Genomic DNA, 16581 nt, shown 5'->3' with positions numbered 1-16581 from the left:
ACCACAACTACACTTCCTAGCTAACTGTTAAATATAACAAAGTTTTGCTTTTAAGGCTTAAGATGATTTAATTATATGGTTACAGGTTTTGAAAATAAAGAATGAAAGTCAGTATCCTTAATATTATTTGTCAACTAAATTTTGTTATATGGTGCCATTCAGTTATGTTCACCTTTCTACTAGTGTTAAAAACTATCAATGTCCTTCAAATACAGTTCAGTGTAAATATATACAATATAAAGGCTGAGAATCACAATACCTTTTGATTACTGATGTTACTTAACTTCATTATTAGGTCAAGTTTTCTCCCAATATTTTAACAGTCTTTCTCAATAGCAATGTGTTATTGTTTAATGAAAAACAGTGAGTTGGTGTCTTACCATTTCTATTTGTTCTAACCAGGAAGAACTCAGCTCCTTTACATGTCTTAGCTTTGTTGTTGCTTATGTGTCTTAAAGTACTATCATCACTATTCTTCTTAAAGGACCAATAACTCTATTTGGAAATTTTAAAAAGGCAGCCTACATCTATACATCAAGTCAGAATAATCTATACTAATAAAAGTAAACTGAAACAAATATTCCAATCAAACACAGATGAACTTATATCTTGATGATAAAAATATTAACATCAGTCAAGGAACAAAAGATTATGAAACTACAAAGGAGGTTTAACTGCCCCTTCTTTCAGATCTTCTCAGAATAAATCAACATTTCTCAAAGAGAAGCCAAAGAAAAGCCCAGCCTGCTGGTGGCTGGGTTTTGTTGTCATATTTCCCGTCACATTCTGTACCTACAAGGTACTGAGGAAGGTAAATGCTGGGAGCAGAAAGCTTTCTCCCTGGTAATATTAATGCATCAGGTAATTTAGGGCTGAATCCTGTTGTTGGTATTCATTTAACTGTTGCCATAACACAGGTACCATGCCTGAGAAAAGAGGCAGAGGTCCAGAGAAATTACATTTGTCTGGCCAACATAAAACAGAGAGCAGCAGAGCCGGATGCATGGGCTATCTGATGGCAAAGCCATGTTCTTCCTGCAGCCCCTTCCAGCACCTTCTAGAGTCCTTAATGAGTACTTTAGGAGTAAATCACTGAAAGACAGACGCGACTGATAAGGATTTCATTCTGCTCTGTGAGTTTCCCTACTCACCAGAGGTGAGCCTGCACAGGGCTCTTCCCCACGCAGCTCCTTAGCTAATGAATCCATCCCCAATAAAACAAAAATATTAGGTTTTACTTAGTTTTTTTTTGTTTGGGTTTGGAAAAGAAGATAGCTCTTGGTGAATGCATGCACCAGGCACAGCACCCGTTCACATATAGTTCTTTCTTCCCCCCCCCCCCACTAGAAAATTCCTTTGTTATTTTCTTTCTAGTAAATCCTATGAGCAAAGAGAGGTTGTTAAATGTACTTCCATGGAACAAGCAAATCAAGAATGATCTGCCTTGGTATAATTTGTGGGGGGAAGGGAAAAAAACAAATCGTTTAAATAGGGATACAGGTGGACCCATTGCAACAATAAGATGTACAAGTCGTTATGTCGAAAAACAAACTTTACAACTTTGACGGGGGGTGGGGGGTGTAAGATGAAGGGGGTTTGGGAGATAGGAAGGGATAGGAAGGGGAAACAAAGGAGGAGGCAACAATGCTTGATAAGAAATGTACTCATTATTCTTGCCCATGTAATTGTAACTCCTCTGTACGGTATTTTCACAATAAAAAGAAATAAAGTAAGTTTTAAATGATAAAAAAAAAGAATGATCTGCCATGGAGAAAGAAACTCTCACTACACTGCTACTGAAGCCAGAACTCTAAAATATCCATGATTACTAAAATTCACATATTCTTTGTGTCATCCATATGTTAAGGTGATTGTGTAATATTAGACATGTTGCCAAGAGAAAGGTTGGATTTTAAACAGAAAACTTCAAAACCTCCTTCTCCCGACCTGTAATAACTATAGCTGTCTCTGCTAAAACAAAGATAAAGTCAGGGGGAAAAACACCTTTGCTACCAAGCAAAGATGGAAAAATTTCTCCTTAGGCCTAATCAAACAAAACACCGACTTACTGGCTTAAAGGACAGATGAATCCTGGCAGATGAATCCTGGGTTCTGTACTCTAGTCTAACCGAGCCGCCTGCCTTAGTATCAAGCACGGCTAAGTTTCTTAGACTAAGGATGGTAAATCGATTTCAGCTTAAGTGTCAACTATGATGGACAATGGAAACCCAACACACTGTGCATTGATGTAACTTGAGATCAAATCAAAGCTCTGTGGAAAAGAGCTCTGGGATTAGGCTGCGATGTCTGCCAAGGAGAGAGGAATACATAGTGGACCCCTGGCTATTAGTCATCCATTTCCAAAAGCCTCCTGTCTCTAGCCAGTTTACTGCTATATCTTGGTGAAAGATCGTCATTTTCTAGACTCACAGAGAGACTCCAGCCTCCAACGTCTCCTGTGTTTTGGCCATTAATGAAGTTCTTACCAATAGAACACAGGTAGAAATGACATCGAGGTCTCTGCTCTCTTGCCCTGAATACTTTCCTTCCTCCCTAGCCAGATGCCAGTGGAGGCCCTGAAGCCCCAGACAATACAGTCCCCGGATAGAAGACATCCGCATCAAACTGCAGTACAGCCAGAAGTAAAATCAGTATTGAGCCACTTGTGCTGGAGATTCCCAAAGAGGCAGTTGTATTAAAATTGACCGTCAAACAGCACTGTACACACATGATCACCTCACCTGAGCTAAGCAAACCCTAACTATCTCCCTTGACTGTGCAAAGTTATAGCTACAGGAAGAGAGGAAACAAGGCTGTCAGTGCCGAGGGGACGTGAGTCTGGAGGTTTCAGCTCATTGTATTTGCAGCTTATTATGAAAGTTCGTTTACCAGGTGCTGGTGGCTCATGCTTATAATCCTTGCTACTCAGGAGTCAGATCTGAAGATTGTGGTTTGAAGCCAGCCAGGGCAGGAAAGTCTGCGAGATTCTTATCTCTGGTTAGCCACCAAAAAGACAAAAGTGGAGCTGTGTTATATGGTAAACCTCCAGGCCTTGAGCAAACAAAAGGGATAGCACCCAAAACCAGAGTTCAAGCTCTATGTCCAGCACACACACACACACACACACACACACACACTCTCTCTCTCTCTCTCAAGAGTCTGCAAAGAAGAGTAGTACCTGAGTATTATTATGTGAAATAGGAGTAGGAAAAGAAGAAGAGGGTAGGAGTTCTGAACAAGAACCAGGAACCAGGAGGGCCAGCCTCAACTTTGCTTGTTCCTTATATTGGTCAAGGGCCTAAGAACCATGTCTCTCTTTTTGCTTGAACTAGTTTGGTCTATACTCCTATAACATGCAAACTGAACAGTCATGACTGACTAGGAGTACACAGCAGAAGGTGAAACTCTTTTACTTCACAGAATTTTCATATGTATTCTTCCAAAATAGGCACTACGGACATACATAGTATTACAAATGAACATCAGATCTTACTTCATAAATTCTTTCCATAAAATAGAGCACCTCATTTCCTACCATTTCCCTGATATGTAACTGTTTGGAGACACCACTGTTTTTAACTGTATTTTTTTTGGTCTTTTCTTTTTTGGTACTGGGGATCGAACCCAGGATGTTATACTTGCTAGGCAAGTGCTTTGCCACTGAGCTACATCCCAGCCCAAGACACCACTGTTTTTAATTAAGCATTTATGCATATCAATATTTCAGCCGGACTGAAATTTGAACTCAAGGCCTCACACTTGCTACATAGGAGGTCTACATGCCTCCAGCCCTTTTTTCATGCATTTTTAAAGATAGTTTTCATTCTTTGCTGGAGTGTGTTTCTGGGCTGCAGTGTGCCTATGTTACTGGGTTGACTGGCCAGTGCTGCCACACTCATCTTCTGTCAAGACTGAGCCTCTCCAATTTTCTGCCCAGGCTGTCCTGGACCTGCGAGCCTCCAACCTCAAGCTTCCTACATGGCTGAGATAGAAGGGTTGCATGATAGTGCCCAGCTCCTGGCCTAGGCAGGCCTCACCTCACAGTCCTCCCATCTCAGGATCCCATCGCTAGGATCCCAGACAGAAGCCACCAGTGCCTGTTTAGGTGTGTTCAACCGTGTATTCTGACACACAAGGATGCAAACCCATTTCCTCGATGCACAATTTTCTCTACTTTTTTTCTGAGATAATTTTGTAGATGTCAAATTTCTGAGTCAAAGGATTTTCAAGAATTTTGACTGCTGTTGACAGTCTGCCTCCCGATCTTTACACCAGTTTATACTCCCACAAGTTCAGTGCTTCACTCCACGGTCTTCCCACTGGGGGCTTCCTTCCTAACTCAGAGCACAGTCTGCAGTAAGGACTAAAGTCGAATCTCTATCCCATGGAGATCTGTTTTGTGTGCCTGCAAGCACGTGTGCGTGTGTATATGCGTGCGCTTGTACCACAGATCATTGGCATAGTAGTATCACAACAGAAAGCAGAAGTATAAGTAAAAGAAGTATAAGTAAAAATTAAGTGGCCTTTCGAAGCATACTGAGGTTGTGGGGAATGAAGAAGTGGAGAAGGGCAAAGCAGTGAGGAGGTGCAGAAGTGAAATGGCTAGCTGGGCCTACCCCTCTGTGAGGCCCAGAGCAGCCTCCTGTGGAGCCTGCATGCTCTCTCTAGGGCAGCCAAAACCAGAATGGTACAGGTCACAATACTTAATGAAGAGGACAGAAAACCATAAGACACTGCAACCTTGGTGGGTTAGAGGGGAAGGTGGGGGAGAGGTGGGGTAAGGAGACAATGAAATGGCCTTAAGCCGTGGTCTGAATGACCTAGCTGGAAGTGAACAGCTGGAAGCTGCAAAATTTGACACTAACCAGGTTGAGAGTGAGTTGAAGTGAAATTCCCTGGCATGGACGTAGCAAATTAACTATGCGAGTAATGACCCTGAAAGGCAGCTCAAGACAGGTGTACACCAATTCTTTAGCAGCAGCAGCAGCAGCACATACAGAAGGTAGGTTTTTGCTACTTTGGGACTCAGCTTCCTCATCTGTACAAATTAGACTGGAAAACCTCTAAAATACTTTTCGCTGCAGGTCCATTCATAATTCAGGGAGCATCTATCTCTTCCCATTTCTCAGCCCTCCTAACTCCGCCTTCCAGCTCTCCTCTGCTTCCTTACCTTCCTAGAGTAAGCCTCCCTCTCTCAACGCACCTTCCTAGTCTAAGTCGCCACAGCCGCAATTCACCAACGTACAACCAATTCAACATACAACCAAGTGTCATCTATTTAACTCTAGCACAGTCCTCATTTTCCCAATTTCATTTCTTGTATTTCCAAGTAGGTTGTTAAAAACTTAGTACATATACTGACATTTGTTTCTCCTTTTATAAAGGCAATTTTAGGTTAAATATGTCCCCACTTCTCCCTATTCTAAACCTCTAAACTTGTTCTGTCTCCCTGTTCCTTTCCTCTCTTCCTCCTTTTCCCTTTGACCTACCCTCTTCTCTGCATACTGTATATACTTGTAAAGTGAAAAGTAGATATTGAAAGGCAATGCTCTCAAACTATAACTAACCCAAGAGAAAATACATTCATACGCAAACACACACATGCATGTACACGCAGCTGGGGAAGGATTTTCTGTAATAGTAACAGCTAATAACTATGATCTAATCATTTATGATGGAAATACAGGAATGACAGAAATAAAGGGAAACACACATACATTTTTAAATCTACAACCAAAAACTACAGATATAATTGTTTGAAACGTTTTCTTATTTACATACTTGCTCATTCTAAATTTACATAGGTTATACCTTTCACCAACTAAATGTTTAATTATGCCACAAGAAAGTGCTGAGAGGCTTACAAATGTACATTAAGCAATTTAATGGTTTTTTTTTCTCCAGTGTTCACTTTTATTGTCTCCATAGTCTTTTAAGAGACTGGACCAAGTTTAACTCCATATTCTTCTGAGGGTTAACAGGCAAAAGAAATAGCACTTGTTTTTTAGATTCATCCAATTTTATTTGTAAATTTATCTTCATGAAGTAGTTCTACAAAGGGGATCTGATCCTTAAGGTCAGCGTGAAATCTTTATCTGTAAAGCTTATGAGGAAACAGCCTGGTGCCAGTGCCTCATGTCTGTGATCCTCACTGCTCAGAAGCAGGTATCTGAAGATTACAGTTCAGGGCCATTGCAGGAAGAATAAGTCTGCAATCTTCAAGTATCTCACACAAATGCTGGACAGGAGGTGTGAATCCAGCCTTGAGCAAGAAGATGAACAAGAGCATGAGGCCTTGAGTTCCAGCCCGGGAATGGCACCCCAAAATAAACTAACAAACAAGGAGATGTATGAGACAAGAAGGTATAAAATTTGGGAAACAGCCGGGTGCTAGTGGCTCACGCCTGTCATACTAGCTACTCAGGAGGCTGAGATCTGAGGATCAAGGTTCAAAGCCAGCCCAGACAAGAACATCCGTGAGACTCTTATCTCCAATAAACCACTAGAAAACCGGAAGTAGCACTGTGGCTCAAGTGGTAGAGTGCTAGCCTTGAGCTGAAGAGCTGAGGGACAGCACTCAGGCCCAGAGTTCAAGCCCCATGACTTACCAAAAAAAAAAAAAAAATGGGGGAAATAGAAAATGTATAATAAATCATTCAGTAAATATTTCCCCAACCCTACTATGACTCTATGTTCACTGTTGGAAATAGGCAGTTTGTGAGAAACACCAGACTAGAGGAAGAAAGAACAGGAAAGAATCCCACTGAAGCTCCCATGTGCATGTGTGAGTAATGAGAGGGAGTGCCCAAAGCAAGGTTTTAGAAAAGAGATTTCAAAGATAAACAGAATAAGCATCCACTAGGGCGAACTCACAAGAAAATAATAATAATAATAAAAACACACCACAAGTAGAAAAGCAGACTTACAAATTAAAGGAATGAGATGAGACTGGCAAAGTAGCCAAGTGGTAGAGCATCTACCTAGCAGGCATGAGGCCCCTGAGTTCAAATCCCAGTACCACGGAAAGAAAAAGAAACAAGGGAGTCATGAAAGGCTAGGGGAAAAAAAGATAAATGGTGCCCACAGAACTAAGTAAAAGTTAATGTACTTCATTTAGGTGATAAGGTAAAAAAGAAGAACTCTGAGGTTAGTGGCTTGGCTAATTGAGCAGGCAATGGCCAGTATGAAGTGGCCATTCTAATACTTCAAGGAGCAGTTAGGACAACCAAAGACCTGCAAATGCCCCAAGAGGGCCACAAACCTATGTCTGTTTGGAGATCACTGTTTCAAGAAGCCTAGTTGCATAAAATAACAAGAGGCAAGGGGATTGGAAAGAGTAACAGAGGGAATGAATATGATCAAAGTCCGTTGAGCACATGTGCAGAAATACCATAACACAGCCTACTGTGCCATTTTTAAATTACATTAAATATTTAAAGCTTAGTTTTTTTTTTAAAAAAAGGAAAGAACAAGTTTACACTCTATGTATATTTTAGATATGAGGCCCTTGTCTGCTGTATGGCTAGTGAAGATCTTCTCCCAATCTGTGGGCTTTCTATTGATCTTGCTAGCTATGTCCTTTGCCATGCAGAAGCTCTGCAGTTTCATGCAATCCCATTTGTTCAACCTTTCTTTGATTTGTTGTGTTTCTGGGTCTCTATTAAGAAAATTTTTGGCCTGTGCCAAGGAGCCCTAGAGTTTCTCCTAATCCTTCCTGTAATATTCTCAGGGTGTCTGCTTTGATTTTATCTTTGATCCATTTGAAGTTGATTCTGGTGCAGGGTGATATATAAGGATCTAGTTTTAGTTTTCTACAGGTGTTTAACCAGTTTTTCCAGCACCATTTACTAAAGAGACTATCTTTCGTCCATTCTATTTTTTAAAGCTCCCTTATCAAAGGTTAGGTGGCTATAGGTCTGTAGGTTCATTTCTGGGTTTTCAATTCTATTCCATTGATCCTGAGGTCTATTCTTGTACCAGTACCAAACTGTTTTGATTACTATGGTTTTTTAGTAGAGTTTGAAGTCTGGAAAGAAGAATAAAGGTTCCTCAAAAGACTCCACATAGAGCTCTCCTATGACCCAGCAATCCCACTTCCGGGCATTTACCCAAATTACCACAAACAAGGCCATACTAAAGCTACCAGCACAACTATGTTTATTGCAGCATTATTTACCATAGCTAAGATATGGAACCAACCCAGATGCCCCTCAGCAGATGAGTGGTTTAAGAAAATGTGATATATGTGTGTGTATGTGTGTATATATGTAATAGAATTCTATGCTTCCATCAGAAAGAACACCACCACCCTATTTGTTAGGGAATGGAAAGACTTGGAAAAAATCATATTAAATGAAGTTACCCAGTCCCAAAGAAATTCAGGTCCCATGGTTTCCCTTATTTGCAATAATTAGTATACATATAAGATAATCTTATCAGATGAGCTGAAAAGCTCAAAAACCATGTACAAATGACCATATAAGATGATGCTAAGTGAAATGAATCCCAAGATATGGACACAAGAGGTCCATCTTTATTGCTATTGTTTTAAATGTACCATGTGATTTTATTTTTTTGTTGTTGTTTCCTTTATATGTTCTTTCCCCTATGGCATATCCCCTGTTGTCACTGTATTTGATTTTGATATCCTGCATCTTGTATATACATTTGTCTGATCTGGGGAGGGGAAGGGGAACAACAAAACATTGAAACAAGGACACAGGATGACCCATTGCAACAAGGATTCCCGCAGCACAGTATATTGGAAATGAACTTTATAACTTCAGGTGGGGAGGGGGGTGGGGGGAGAGGGAAGGGATAGTGTGACAACAAGGAAGGGAAGGGGTAACACGTGTGGTGGGTGTGCTTGCCTGTTTAAATGAAGACACCTGAAGATGCTTATAAGAGAGAGAAGGAGTGGTTAACGATACAGGTGAAGAGACAGGAGAGCAAGCAGAGAAGAGGACAGTCATCATTCAAGCCAAGTGTCAACTTTAGGAGGATAATCAGGTGATCCAGCCAAAACCACAGAATGAGGCAAAGATCTGTCCTGCCTCTCCCCCTGAGCAGCCAAGGACAGCACAAAAGTCCTTCAGAGCACAACAGAGCTGACTTAGCCATGCAAACTAGAGAAAACTTGTTACACACAACATTTCTCTACAAAAGAATGTACCAGAGAAACGGAAGACGTTGTCATGATGACAGGCGGGGCCTGCCCACGGGTTAAGTGACCTGTGAGGACAGGGTGGCCCTGTCTGCAGAGCACAGGTGCAGAGGCGCCAAGGTACAGCTGGTAAGGAATGCATCCGTGGCCTCCAGGGAATAGGGTCATATGTCACATCTGACCTTCTTTACCAAGCTCTTGAAACAAGGGTAAGGTCTGCAGAGCACCTCAGCCCAGCATCCGTCAGCATGAAGGGAAGAAGTAAGGTTTTTAAGGGATATCTGTGGAAAGCGAAGTGAGAAGTCTGGCAGTGAAGCACAAAATCCAATTACAAACAAGCGCTTGGCAACCATTTATTGATCATTAAAATTAATGTGGAAATGTACTAGAAGTCTAGAGTTTAGTTAAAAAGGTTGTGTGTGAATACTGAAACTATGATATGATTTCTCCTACTAATTATATATATTTTTCTACACACATTTTTTAAGTCAGAAGGGAAGCATTTTAAAAAAAAATAGATTTTTTTTGAGGATTAGAGATATAGCTGAGTGGCAAAGTTTGTGTTTAGGCCCTGGGTTCAAAAAAGAAGGGAGGGCTGGGAAGGTGGCTCAGTAGTAGAGTACTTGCCTTGTGTGCATGAGGCCCTGGGTTCAATTCCTCAGCACCACATAAGCAGAAAAAGCCGGAAGTGGCACCGTGGCTCAAGTGATAGAGTGCTAGCCTTGAGCTGAAGAGCTGAGGGACAGCGCCCAGGCCCAGAGTTCAGGCCCCACGACTGACCAAAAAAAAAAAAAAAAGAAGGGAGAGTAAGAGAGGGGGACAGAGAGGGGAACAGGGAGGGAGACAGGGAAGGGGAAAGGGAGCAAGAGAAAGAGAGGGAGATGGAAAGACAGAGAGAAAGGGAGAAAGGAAGGGGGAGACGGAGAGGGAAAGAAGACTCAGTCCCTTGAGCTGGCTAGACCTTTACCACAAAGTAAATCTTGTTTTTAACAAAGTATCTACTAACTACACTGTTCACCAAAGTGATCGAAACATATTTAACTTTACATTGTAGCAGTTTAATCTAAAAAAATCAAAAAAGAAAACAATCTGGCTAGGCACACCAGTGGCTCATGCTTGTAATCCTGGTTACTCAGGAGGCTGAGAAAGGAAGAAGCCAGTTCAAAGCCCACCAGGGCAGAAAAGTCCATAAGACTCTTAACCACCAATTAACCACCGAAAAGTCAGAAGTAGAGCTGTGGCTCAATTGGTAAAGCACTAGCATTAAGGAAAAAGCTAAGGGACAGTGCTTAGGCCTTGAGTTCAAACCCGAGTACCAATACTAGAGTGTGTCTGAATGCACACAAACATGTACACACACACACTAACCCATCTGTGTCCCTTGCTGGTACAGGGGCTAAAAATTAACACGGTCTGTTTTAAACCATTTCCCCAACTAAACTGGGTGTTTTAGTTACCATCAAATAAGCACCAAAGAGTTACAAGGGGAAGGGTGGGGGCTGCACACATGGTCTCTGATGCACTATGTCAATGAGTGTAGGTTGGGCCTCAACTGCCATGTGCCAGGGGCAGCATTATTACATATAGTAGGGAATGAAATGTTGTCTATAATCCCAAACTACCACAAAGCATATGACCCTTATTTAGAGTATTAAAGTTTACCATCCTTTCTATTGATTGTACAACTGCGGCGGTTTTCTCAATCTGTTTTGTCCTTCAGGAAACCCATTTCATTTTTAAAATTTTTCTAGGTGATGCTAGGGCTTGAACTCAGGGCCTTGTGGCTGCTAGACAAGCACTCTACCACTTGAGCCTACACCCTTAACTCTCTTTAGTTTCTAGTTTTACACTTTTGCCACAATCAGCCTCACACCAAGACCCTCCTAACTCTACTTTATGAGAAAGTGGAGTTACAGGCATATATCATCATGCTCTGCTTGTTGTGTTGAGCTAGAGTCTCATTGCTTCTTTGTCCAGTATGGTCTTAAACTACACAGTCTTCTTAACTCTGCCTTCCAAGTAACTGAGATTACACTTTATTTTAATAGTGCTGGGGCTTGAACTCAGGGCTTTGTGCTTGCTAGGCAAGCACTCTAGCATTGAGCTAAATCCTCAGCTCCGTACTGTTACTGAATAAAAGAAAATCAGAAAACATATGTATAGAGTTCCATTACCTCTACCTTTCCTCAACATGCAATTCTGCTCTCAGATGTTAACAAATCATTTCTTCAAACATAAAATCATATGCTTTAACTATTATTTTACAAAGCCCCATAATTAACAACAGTAATAGTTCTTGGCCTTTCAATCTAAAGAGATTAGCTTTTAAGCCAGCACTTTAATATTAAATGTACATTTCATAAAGATTAGGATTGACTCAGTAACCTTTGAAGAAATAGCAAACCCATAATTTTTAATGTCATAATCTTCCAATTAAAGCCCCAAAGTATAAAGAAATATACAAATCAAACTAATAGTAAATTTAATGTTTTTTTCTCTAAGCCATCAAATTCTGTATTTTGTACTCATTTCTTCCTTCTTTTTTCAAAACCAAACCAAACCAAAAAAGCAAGACACCAGTGGTTCACGCCTACAATCCTAGCTACCCAGGAGGCTAAGATCTGAGGATAGAAGTTCAAAGCCAGGCCATGCAAGAGACTTTTATCTCCAGTTAATCACCCCCTCCAAAAAGCCAGAACTGAGGCTGTGGCTCAAATTGTAGAGTGCTAACCTTGAGGAAAAAAATAAAAAGCTTAAGAATAATGCCTGGGAATAGTGCCCAGGCCCTGAACTCAAGCCCCAGGACTAGGAAAAAAAAACCCCACAAAACAAAAAGCAAACCCAACTACTTAAGAATGCTTTATCACCTATGGGCAAACTTACATGTGTCTGCATATTTTAATGACAAGGATGATTTGCTTTTACAACTGTTGTATTACTACTTGAAGCCTGTTCATAAATGACTAAGATAGCCTATTTGAAAGGGATCTCACACAGAATTTTGAACAGAGATGCTCTCTTACAAGGCATATAATTTATATCTGCGAGTAGTACTCCTTGTCATTTTTATCTCAGAATATGACATGTTGGCAGTTCCTATCTTTCCAAATTCCACCCAAAGTTTGGAGTTTAATGAAAGATAATATATCTTGTATGGATCATTGGAAAAGTCAAACATGACAAAGGAAAAAAAAGACTTACTAATCATTTTATAAGCCGTATAATTTTTTAAGAACAGACACTACATTATGTATGTGGTTTGTGATGTGGGTGTTTTGGACAAAGGGTCAGCTAATGAATAAGGCTCCCTTCCCCCCTACTTAACAGAGAACATTGCTAAATAAGCTCTAGGTAGCAGTTACATGCAGAGGATGAGACCAAAGTGAGGACAGATGAATAATGTAGACCTCAGTACTCAATTGTGACTCCTCAAAAAACGTTCAGCATGTACACAATTACTCTTAGTGACAATTCAGCACCAGTGCCTCTATGCGTGAAAAATTCTGCCCCCACTATGAGCAAAAAAGCAAGCATGGATGAGGATTGGTTCATGGTTTTTCTTTTTGATGTTTTACTTTCCCAGTAAGTCAGAAAATAAGTGATCTTCTGGTTAAACTCAGCCTTGGGGTAAAATTTGGAGAAACGGATATAACACAAAGACAGATATCATATCTAATGTGTCCTATCTGAAGAAATAACTATAGGGGAAGCTTGCAGATATAACATGGAATATTCCTCCATATCCCACAGCTTCCCAATCAGCCCACTCATGAATGCAGGCTTGTGATATTTGGAAAACCTCCCATTTTCAAATTTCTTAAAAAGACTTTTCCAGATCTAAAAGACTGAGGAGACTAAATGGTTAGCTGTAGAGAAGTCAAGCTCTATTTAAATGCTGTCTTAAGGAAATGCTCATGCCTGTCCTCCTCAATTTATCAAAATGCTCTGAGTGCATGACAGGGAGCCATCTGCACCTTTCTTATGATAAAGATTTTCTAATAGACACCATTGAGACATGACACTAATACACACCACAGAGACATGAGTCAGCCTTCCAGAGTTGGGGAAACTGATGGAAAGATGGGTAAATGATTCAGCAAGCTGCAGAAAAATGAGTCGGTCATGAATTTGTAATTTCTACTTCTGTTAGGTGTGTAAGCCCTGGTGTCCTCTCTCATCCGGTACTGGATATGTAACATATGACAGAGGTTGTTAAATAAATGAATCCCCCAGCAAGGACACCTCGGTGTTTCCCTCTTAGATGAACTTCTAGGAAGAAAAGCACTTAAGGCCATGAGAGCCCAGTTCATAAGGCTGGACCAAGCTAGGGCCAGGCTCCATTCACACACAGGGGTCACTCTCTCAGTTGCACAACAGACCGGGACAGGGTGGGGTGGGGGGGTGTCGGCTTGAAGCAGGAGAAGAGCAGAGAAGAGACAAACATCCTAACAGGACAGAAGATCAAAAAGACTGCATGGGCATTGCAGACTACAACCCCAGGAAGCCTCCCTCCTGGAAGCAGATGATCAGGTCTTTTTCTAAGTGTCCCCATTTGCCTTTAATAAGGAGGAAGAGACCACAACAACCAAGTGACAAATTTCAGAAGCAGTGAGACCCAAAGCAAACCAGAATAAATCCCTTTCCATCAAATAACCAATGTGAGAAGAAAAAAAAAGAGAAACACTCTCATCTGCAAGTGTGCCATCTCGAATGCTGACAGTGCTTCCATTTTGTGACCACAGCTCTGCAGCCCACCTGGTACTTCCTGAGAACCGACAATGCAGTGTGCCAGGATGGGCGCCCATATCTATTCAGCACAATGTCATCACATTGATTTGGTGACAGATGACACAGGCCTCACACACAAGCCCTTAGCAGCAATATTGAACACACAGAACCATTTTAGAACTATTGAAAATGTATTCAGGAAACTACCGAGGTGACAAGTATGACCTTCCATCTTCTGTTCCCTTCCCCAGCCCCAACCTGCACCACAGAAGCACTGATTTTCTTGAACTTGGACGAAGGAGATGATGGAGAAAGAAAAAGGTATATAGCATCTAATTCCAAGTGTGACACTCACACACAGCCCACAGCCCACTCACAGCACACACGGTACACACACACCACACGTGCACACACAGCATACTCACTGTGCACACAGTACACACATACCACACACATGTACACACCGCACACAGGGCATGCACATGCAGCATGCATACACACGCACACAGCACACACACACATACAATACACCAAATACACTGCACGCACCCAGCGCACAGGTAACACACAAAAACGGCACAGAGCACATCCATACAACACACACACAGCTCACACATACAAGTAGCTCTGCGGCCCTGGCTGCCCTGGCTGGCCCAGCCTGGCCTGGCCCGCGGGGGAGGGGCGTCTCCGCCCGCTGGGCCCCACTTATCTAGGGGTGCTCACAGTCCAGGTGCTTCTTCTTGGGGCCCATCACTTCATGAGTGGTGGCCTTGCACACGGCCCTGGCCACCGCGGAGCCCGTCACGCTGTACTGGGCGGCGGCGATCCGGTCGGTGAGCGTTTGGCCCGACATCTTCTCCAGCCGTGTCTACGCCTCCTCTTCTGCGGGGAAGGAGAGGACTGGCTGGCCTTGACCCGCACCCCAACCTCGGGGAGCCTCGCCTCGCCTCCGGGGGTGCACGGGCCCCTCCCCCCTGCGACCGCGCCCTGCCCGGCCCCGCGACCCCTGCGCGGCCCGGGGATGTGGCCTCACCGTGGGCACCCCGCACCCCACCTCCACACTGCACCCCCACGCCCGCACCCCTCCCCTCGGGCGCCCCTGTGCCCATCAGCACTTTCTCGGCCGGCGGGCAGGAAAGGCCCAGGAGTCCCGGGGCTCCTCCGGTTCTCCCCGGGCGCCCCTCCCCGCCATCCTCCCGTTCCTCCGCGGCGCCCGGGCCCGTGGTCCGCCCGGGGAGGGTCACCCCAGCGCCCCGTCCCCACACCCTCGCCCCCGAACCCCGCTGCGGGGACCTGGGCCCGGGGCGCCTCACCTTTCCCGGCCTCCAAGCCCAGCGGGGCAGACGGCGCGGCCCCCGCCCTCGAGCTGTCACCCCGCCCGGACCAGCCCGCGCCCGGGGGATTATCCGCTCCGCATCCCCGCCGCCTGGCGAGGAGAGGGGGGCGCAGGGGAGGGAGGGAGAGCAGAGGAGGGAGGGGGCGCAGGGCAGGGGAAGGAGGAGGCGCAGGGGGAGCGCAGGGCAGAAGACGGGGGCTCGGTACTCACCCACCGTGGCGCGGCGCCGCCGCCGCAGGATGAGCGGAGCCTGGGCCGCTCCACGCTCTGTGCGCAGCCGCGCGCGGGCCCGGGTCCCTGCGGGCGCGGTGCCTCCGACGCTGGGCCGGGCCCCTCCCCGCGCCTCCCAGAGCCCCGCGGTCCCCACGCCCGCCGCCCGCGTCTCTCCCGCCGGCCCCCGCCCCGCGCGCCCCCACCTCCGCTGGAGCTGGCGACGACGAGTCAGGTGACAGCGGCCGAGGAACCAGCGCGGCTGCGGAGCGCCGCGCGCCCCTCCCGCCGCGCGCACCGCCGCGCGCACCTCCGCTCCCGCCGCCCGCACCGCCGCGCCCCTCCCGCCGCGCGCACGGCCGTCGGCACCGCCGCGCGCACCTCCGCTCCTGCCGCCCGCACCGCCGCGCCCCTCCCGCGCTCCCCTCCGCTCCCGCCGCCAGCACCCCCACACCCCTCCCGCGGGCACGGCCGCCCGCACCGCCGCGCGCGCACCGCCGCGCGCACCTCCGCTCCCGCCGCGCGCACCGCCCGTGCTGGTCAGGACCCGGGGCGCACGACGCCCGCCGCGGGCGCTGAGAAGAAGGTGGCGGCGGGCGCCGGCGTTTTCCCCCTCCCCTCCCTCTCCTCCTACTCCCCCGCCCCGCGCGTACTGCCCCGCACGCACCTGTCCGGCAGCTGCGGGGCGCAGGCGGGCGCGGGCCTGGTGGAGCCCGGGCGTCTCCGCCTCTGCTCGCGGACGGCGCGGCGGAGCTCGGCTCCTCCTCCGCCCCCAGCGTCTGCGGGTCAGAGCCCGGGCGTGCGGGGCGGCCGTGGAGACCTGGGGCGCGGGGCGGGTGATCGTGGTTCCCACGTTCCGCCTGGGCCCCGAGGGAGCGAAGCCAGGCGCAGGAGCGCTCAGCTGCAGGTCGTCGATTTACATTCCGTGTTCAGGTGGAGCTTTGAACCCCGGGGCCTGGCGCTGGGCCCGTGCGTCGTCCCCGGAGCCGCGCCCTCGGCCCGCTTTGCTTCCTGTGTGTTTCTCAGATCAGTTCTCACTCTCGCCCGGCTGGACTCCAACCCCGGTGCTCCCAGCCCTGCCTCCACGCAGCCGGGCTTGCAGGTGTGCGCTGCTCTGCCCGGCTGGCGGGCTCGTGGGTCTCGG

General features: G+C 45.8%; 1 protein-coding gene across 5 annotated transcripts in view; it reads right to left on the bottom strand.

Moving 5' to 3' along the window:
* The window catches only part of Snap91 (synaptosome associated protein 91), a 114415-nt gene extending 98934 nt beyond the window's left edge, over positions 1-15481 (bottom strand). For 4 of the 5 annotated variants that reach the window (XM_042671129.1, XM_042671124.1, XM_042671127.1 and 1 more), the window contains exons 1-2: positions 15438-15476; positions 14615-14773 (exon numbers count right to left, since the gene is read on the bottom strand). In XM_042671129.1, the coding sequence (XP_042527063.1) occupies positions 14615-14744 (130 nt within the window). In that variant the 5' untranslated portion in view covers positions 14745-14773; positions 15438-15476. Of the gene's footprint in view, positions 1-14614; positions 14774-15437 lie in introns of all 5 variants that reach the window. The other variant, XM_042671126.1, reaches the window with a different exon arrangement.
* Between the last annotated feature and the right edge of the window lie 1100 nt (positions 15482-16581).

The sequence above is a fragment of the Dipodomys spectabilis genome, unplaced genomic scaffold, assembly GCF_019054845.1.
Source record: "Dipodomys spectabilis isolate Male_0828 unplaced genomic scaffold, ASM1905484v1 ptg000600l, whole genome shotgun sequence".
Lineage (NCBI taxonomy): Eukaryota > Metazoa > Chordata > Mammalia > Rodentia > Heteromyidae > Dipodomys > Dipodomys spectabilis.
The sequence above is the reverse complement of the archived record's forward strand: the minus strand, read 5'-3'. Positions and strand labels throughout refer to the sequence as shown.